This window comes from Phascolarctos cinereus, unplaced genomic scaffold (genome assembly GCF_003287225.1).
Source record: "Phascolarctos cinereus isolate Bilbo 61053 unplaced genomic scaffold, phaCin_HiC Scaffold_1;HRSCAF=81, whole genome shotgun sequence".
Classification (NCBI taxonomy): Eukaryota; Metazoa; Chordata; class Mammalia; order Diprotodontia; family Phascolarctidae; genus Phascolarctos; species Phascolarctos cinereus.
This window is the reverse complement of record NW_027555514.1, coordinates 257,937,652-257,944,787: the sequence shown is the minus strand read 5'-3', so window position 1 is coordinate 257,944,787 and position 7,136 is coordinate 257,937,652. Positions and strand designations below refer to the sequence as shown.

Genomic DNA, 7,136 nt, shown 5'->3' with positions numbered 1-7,136 from the left:
TATTTTTCGAATGGGGGAGTTAAGCCTTCTGAACCAAGCCCTCCAACCTCACGGGCCCCTGCCGAGCCAGCACTAGCACACAGGTGGTGCGCTCAGAAATGGGGCGGGCCCCGGCTACTTTTAAAGAAGCACGTGGTGATCCCCTGGAATGTACCCCCGAAGGGAAGAAAGAGTGAGGAAGAGGCGCTCGGTCCCCAGTCCTGCTCCCAGCCAGTCTCTGCCAAGCCCCAGGTTGCAGGATCATTGGACGTGGGGGGCGGAGGAAAGGTAGCTCACTTTAGTTACCTGCTTGGTATGCAACCCAAAGAAGGCATTTCTAGAGGCTCTTTTCTCTCCTCCTGCGGGCCTGGCAAAAAATCGGCCACTCCAGCTATAGGACACCCCCTCACCCGGTAGCCCTCGACCCTTCCCTACCCCCAGCCCTGGAAGAAAATCCCGCCCTTTGCTCCAAGCACCTGTCTACTAAGTTACGTAACATTCTATCCCCTCTGCTGGGAGGAGGAAGGGGGAAAGTTCTGCGCAGGCGCTGGGGATCCTAGCTCCGAAGGAGAAGGGAAGAGAGAAAGGGCGGTGGGGGGCGGGCAGTGAAAGCCGGGTGGGCGGAGGAGGGGCTTTCCTTCTGTCACGACTCCCTCCAGCTACAGTAGCCAATGGAGACACCGCTTCTCTGAGCCCCCACTCCCCACACCCGGGTGATTAAAATTGTAGCAGGTTTCCCAGTCCCCTCCAAAAGAAAACCTGCAGTCCCTGCTAAAGAATTTCCCTTTTGGTTTATTTCTCCTCAGGCTGGAGGGGGTGGGGGTCGAGGTTGCATGTTCTATAGCAAGATGTGCTGCTGCCGGGGCCTTGTTTAAGGGGCCGCGGCCCAGACAGCCCCCTGTCAACTCGTCTGCACCTTTGTTAGAAGCCTTGCTCCCGCTTCAGTGATTTTCAGTATAGAAATGATTAACGAGAGTGACCCTGGGTAGCGGTCGGGGGGGTGGAGACTGCAGGGGGGGTGGGGATGGTGGTGGAAAGGCGGGGTGGGGGGGAATGAATGACTTCAGTTCATTCTAACAATGGGCAGTAAACCTTAATGCCACCAGCACGGAGTTGGGGGGGGAAGGGGAGAGAAGTATCTAACTAAAAAAAAAATACACGTTCCATCTGAAAAAAGGACTTTGAGTTTGCTTTTTAAAATTCGGGGGGGGGAGCCATCTTCCACAGGGCTTCTACTTACACATTCTCTTTGGATTTTGAAAATTAGCTTTAAAATGAAGCTGATTTTCTGCACCAGCGTTTGCTTGCTTCAACAACAACATAATCCTGTTTCAACAAAATCTCCTTTTGTTTCCGGAGACCTTGGTTGCAGTATTCGACACTCCACCAGTCCGAGCAGCGCCAGTCCAAACAAAGCGCCAACTAAATGAACACCAGAGCTTTGCTCTCAAACATCAAATACCGCACACACATCTCCCCCCCCCCTCTTCAATGGGGGAAACGGCCTTAAAAAGGAACCTCAGGTGCAAATGAGTTGGAGGAGGAAAAAAAGTCAGAACAATTTTTTTTAAGGTGGCTGGGGGGCTTTTGTGTCTGATAATTGGACCATTTGTGTGCAGAAGTTCTGCTGCTATGTGTGAACTTTAGGGGAAGGAAACGAGACACAGAAGTGCCCTGCTTTAGGTACCCTGCTGCTCCTCCTCCCTCCCTCCTCCCTCCTTCCTCCCCCTTCTTCCTCCCCCTCTCTCCCCCTCCCGCCGCCGCCTCCTCCTCCTCCTCCTCCTCCTCTTTCTCCTTCCTCCCGCTGAGCCGCAGAGGCTGCTTGTTTGCTCTCGGCTTTATCCGGAGCGGAAATTCCTTTCCGTTTTTGTGAATGACAAACTCATTAACAATTCATCAACACAACCTGTTCCAGCCGGCCCGTCCCCACGGCAACAGCCCCTTCCGCGGCCGCTCATTGGCTGGCGGAGAGAATGTATCCATTGAGACGTTCCATGTTTGTATCCATTGAGGAGCTGCCTCGCGCAGGGGGTGTGCGAGCCCTAGTCAAAGGGACATTGCTCAGATAAAGAACTGAATCATATTATGAGAAGACTGTCGGGTTGACTGTGGTATGTACCCAGGAGAGATTAAGAGCAAATGGACTTTTTTGCGGTAGCACCGGAGCCGGATCCCAGGGCCCCAAACTAATTGGATTTCATTCACTCGGGGAGAAAAGAAAGAGGTCTGGACTGGGGCGATTACGACGCTTCATTCAGAGATCCATTGACAGGGAGACCCGAGACTGAACCGCCGTCCGAGGTGTTGCAAGCCTATGCTTCAGAAAACGCAAGGGTTTACTTTCCCTTTCCTCTCAAATCTCTCAACTCTGGAGATAGAGGTTGCAAGTCTGTTTCATTATCCAAATTCCATTCTTCGGTGCTATTAGGAGTTTCTGCTTTTGGGGTAAGCCCCGGGTAGGGGAGTCGCCTTCTAGCATATGCCTGCAGCGGGAAGCATCTGTTAGGCACCGCTCCCTGGCCCTCCGCTTATCCTCATGATAGATACGTTCAGACCCGTGCCTTTCGTGTCGGAAATGGCGATTAGTAAGACGGTGGCGTGGCTGAACGAGCAGCTGGAGCTGGGCAGCGACCGGCTGCTGCTGCTGGACTGCCGGCCGCAGGAGTTGTACGAGTCGTCCCACATCGAGTCGGCCATCAACGTGGCCATTCCGGGCATCATGCTGCGGCGGCTACAGAAGGGCAACCTGCCGGTGCGTTCGCTCTTCTCCCCGCGGAGAAGACCGCGACCGCTTCACGCGGCGCTGTGGGACGGACACGGTGGTCCTGTACGACGAGAACAGCAGCGAATGGAACGAGAACAAGGGGGGAGAGTCGGTGCTGGGACTTCTGCTCACGAGGCTCAAGGACGAAGGCTGCAGGGCATTTTACCTGGAAGGTAAGGACTGGTTGGACCGCTTTTCCCAGTTCTTGCGACTCTGGGGATAGGGAGATGAGGGAGGGGGGTGGTCTAGGGAGATATTGCGGGTGGAAGATCAAGGCCCCGGGGGGAAGAAGGGGACGACCGGAAAGACTCCTGGGTTGCAGTTTTTGCCTGGTACCATTGTCCTGGTTCTCAAGGTAGGAGAGGAGTGACACGTGCGGTAAATACCGGGGTAGTTGGGCAAGACCGATCCCGGGTGGCAGGGCCTGGGACCAAGAAGGCGCTGATGCTTCCGGCCTGCGGATTGCACATTTATTATTTTTTGGGGGGGGCGCTTCTTAGAGTCAGATGTGCTTTACTGCCCTGCAGCACTCCTCCCCTGCCTTAAAAAGAGGCAATTAGGAAGCACAACACTGTCGGGGAATGGCGGGTGGGGGTTAAATTGCACCCTGATTGGTTTTTATTTTTCCTCCTTGAAACTGGAAAGTTGTTAGGTTGGGTGCATTTTGCGAGTGTTGCGTTTTAGAAGCTGAGAGTTGGTGGCATCGATTATAGCGCTGCCCATTTTAAAAAATAATTGGGATTATTTTGTGCCTGTGTATGGAATTGCTTATTTGGTTCTGTCTGTGCCCAAAGCGCCCCTTTAACACACACGCAGCGAAAACTACTACTGAATCATCTCAGGTTACATTATTTCTTTCCTTTTCTTGGCAGGTGGGTTCAGTAAGTTCCAAGCTGAGTTCGCTCTGCATTGTGAGACCAATTTAGACGGCTCTGGTAGCAGCAGCAGCTCGCCTCCCCTGCCAGTCCTAGGACTGGGAGGTCTCCGGATCAGTTCCGATTCCTCATCGGATATTGAATCTGACATTGACCGAGACCCTAACAGTGCCACTGACTCGGATGGCAGCCCTTTGTCCAACAGTCAACCTTCCTTCCCCGTGGAAATTCTTCCCTTTCTCTACCTGGGGTGTGCAAAGGATTCCACCAACCTGGACGTTTTAGAAGAATTTGGCATCAAATACATCTTGAATGTAACTCCTAACCTGCCTAATCTCTTCGAGAATGCCGGAGAGTTTAAGTATAAACAGATTCCAATCTCAGATCACTGGAGCCAAAACTTGTCTCAGTTTTTCCCGGAGGCCATTTCTTTTATAGGTGAGACTAATTAGTAATAAGTTCAAATGACTTTTAAATGCTAAAACAACTACCAGCTTTTCTAGCGAGTTAACCTTTAATCACTGTCACTGATGCTAATTTGATGGAAATATCTGTCTCAGAATGGTTTGTAGGGCACTTGTAGGGTATTTTCCCCCCTCTTAAAATTGGTTTCGGCTGAAAAAGGGGAAAAAATGTGCCTTTTTAAAAACGGCCTCAAAGACTGTTTGCTTATGAAATGTCATTTAGCAAGCATTTATTAAGCGCTTACTGTGTGCCAGGCACTGAAAGCAGACCATGTGAACGATTGGACTAGTGATAATCAGACCACAGAATTTTTCCCTCCCACACACAGTGATTCCCAGTTGAAGCAAAGGATAGAAAGCTCTGGAGGCAGGAATTCTCACATCTTGCTGCAGGCTTTTTTTTTTTAAAGACCTGGAAGTTATTTTAGGACAGCCTGTTAATTGTTGGAAAGCTGTGTGAATGCTAAATGTTGTAATCTAGTTGAATGATACAGTGATACGGGTTATAGTGAAGAGTATAGGTAATCTGAGCGCTGCTGGAAGAAATGTGGGCTGGAAGCCACCGAGAAACTAATCCCCAGCCATTGTAATGCATTTCCTATGACAAAGGAACTCATTTTCAAGCAGTGTTGACATCCTGTTCCTCCTAATGGGCTGTCCCCAGTGACTTCCCTCTTTCTTTTAAAATGCCTGAATACCTCCATTGTTAGCTCCACAACAGTTGGAGAATAATTTAATAGACCTTTGCAGTCTGCTTGTCTGTATAAAAGGCTTTCCCGGCCATATTGCAGTGTTTCTGGTATTCACATGCTGAGGCAAAGAATGTACACATTAAGGGAGTTTTTTGTTGGCAGGAACTCCATACAATGGCTCCCTTTTTAGCAAACATCTAAAATATGTAATTGTGCTCCAGCAGAGACAGTTTATCTGAATGATATAGCTTCTCCTGTCTGCAGGGCTGGCCTGCCACGGACAATTAATTTTTGATGAATTAAAAAATACAGTTCTCTGTTGAGGCTGATTCCGGGTTTCTGCTCACTGTGTCTTTTTCTGTCTTCTGTGTGTTCCCAGATGAAGCCCGAGGAAAAAATTGTGGCGTCTTGGTGCATTGTTTAGCCGGAATCAGCCGCTCAGTCACAGTGACTGTGGCTTACCTCATGCAGAAGCTTAACCTGTCCATGAATGACGCCTATGACATCGTCAAGATGAAGAAGTCCAATATTTCCCCAAACTTCAACTTCATGGGCCAGCTGCTGGACTTTGAGAGGACTCTGGGGCTGAGCAGCCCCTGTGACAATCGGGTACCGGCCCAACAGCTTTATTTCACCACTCCATCCAACCAGAATGTGTTTCAAGTGGATTCTCTGCAGTCCACGTGAAACCTGGCCCTGTTCTCTTCCTTTGCTGGGGAGAGGTCCTAGTCATCTAGGGCAGGTTTTTCTTTGTGGCCCACAGTGTCAAAATGATCACAAGCTGTCGGGGTTGTTAGACAAGGTTACCATGTTTGGAATTGGTTATTGCAAAAAGGGAGAAAAGTGTTGTATTCTCTGTGGAGGAACATGAGATGCTGTGTACATAGCTCCTGGCAGGGTTCTGGGCCCCTGTGTGTACAAGCCTACCTATGCGGAGGCAGGAGACTTGAGGACTTCCAAGTGCATAGGGTAGGACTAAAGGGTAGGAACCCATATTCCTTAAGGATTGGCTGGATGTTTTCCTTTTTTGCATTTGGAATTATACTACATATTTGTCTTCAGTGAAGACTGGTTCATTTTTGAATTAGAGGAGCCAAAGAGAGGTGTCAGCTCTGAATCTGGAGTTACCTACCTGTTTGCAAAGAACTCTGATGTTTGATTGTTGTAAATATTTCACTTTTAAATCAAGTTGACGATGACAGTTGTTCTTGTGAGTTTTTTTTCTCCCCTTTGATTAGCCTAAAAGAAATCATCCAAAGGGAGAGAAGAATCAGAGTGTCACTCCATTACAAAATCATTTATCTTTTTTTTTTAATTTCTAATCCAAAGGGTACATTTTGCAGCATGCTTACAAAACAAACAATTGTTGTTTCAGCTCTGGCAGACTCCTGGGTTGAAATTCAAAGACAGAATGTTGCCCCTCACATTATGTGACTGGTGCAATCCTTTATCATCTGACATATATCTTTTCCTTGTGATTTCCCCCCAGTTGATGTAGTTTGACTATGCCTTACCTTTTGTAAATATATTGGCCTGTGTTCTCATGGAGGGGTTTTTCTTTTAAAGACACACAAGGAAAATCTGTGTTCACTTTTTATTTTATTTTATTTTTTACTTTCAGCTGTGTTCAACAGTGCATACCTCTGTACAAAATTCTTCAGGGAGAGTCACCTCAAAATGCAATATTTTGGTTTGTTTTCTTTTTTTTTGTAAAAAATAAAAAATACAAAAACTGGAAGTGTGTGTGAGCGTGGGTACCCCTGTGTTTGAGAGGTGAGTGGCACAGTTTGCCAAGAAGGGAGAGTTAACTTTGCTCGATTATGTTTGTGTTGTAAAATTTTAAGCTGGAATTTTATGAGAATGTTATCTTAAGTTATTAATAAATAACTATTTTGGTTATTGAGAATCTGATTTTTTTTTTCCCCTCCCCTTCTCCCTTCACCAACTTCTATCATGCAAGAGGGTGATACATTTTAGGGGTCAACATTTCTTAAAGGTTGCAAGGCACCATAGGAAAGGAAGTAGAATTAGGTTTTCAAAATTACTTTATTTTCCAACTGCTGATCCTAGAGATAAGATAATCAACTAACTTATGCACTGCTGTAAAGCTGTCAAATGTATGGGGCACTGAATGGCAACAAGTTTCTGACCAATATTAACATGGTACTGAACCTCAGTTTCTTTATCTATAAAATGGGAGTGATACCTCTAGCACTCTACAGGGTTATAGGAAAGCTTCAATGATATTTACAGCTAGATACTACACAAGCTGGTATTTATGTGGTCCTTTAGAGTTTGCAGATTGCTTCGCAGATGTTATTTCATATTTGGTTTTCACAACAGTAATAATAGGGAGAAAACA

General features: G+C 47.4%; 1 protein-coding gene across 1 annotated transcript; it reads left to right on the top strand.

Moving 5' to 3' along the window:
* Positions 1-1,819: 1,819 nt before the first annotated feature.
* DUSP6 (dual specificity phosphatase 6) lies at positions 1,820-6,680 on the top strand. The gene is given in 4 exon segments (XM_020993498.2): positions 1,820-2,749; positions 2,751-2,916; positions 3,616-4,056; positions 5,154-6,680. Coding segments are annotated over 4 exon segments (1,149 nt in total). The 5' UTR covers positions 1,820-2,515; the 3' UTR covers positions 5,462-6,680.
* The last annotated feature ends 456 nt before the right edge of the window (positions 6,681-7,136 follow it).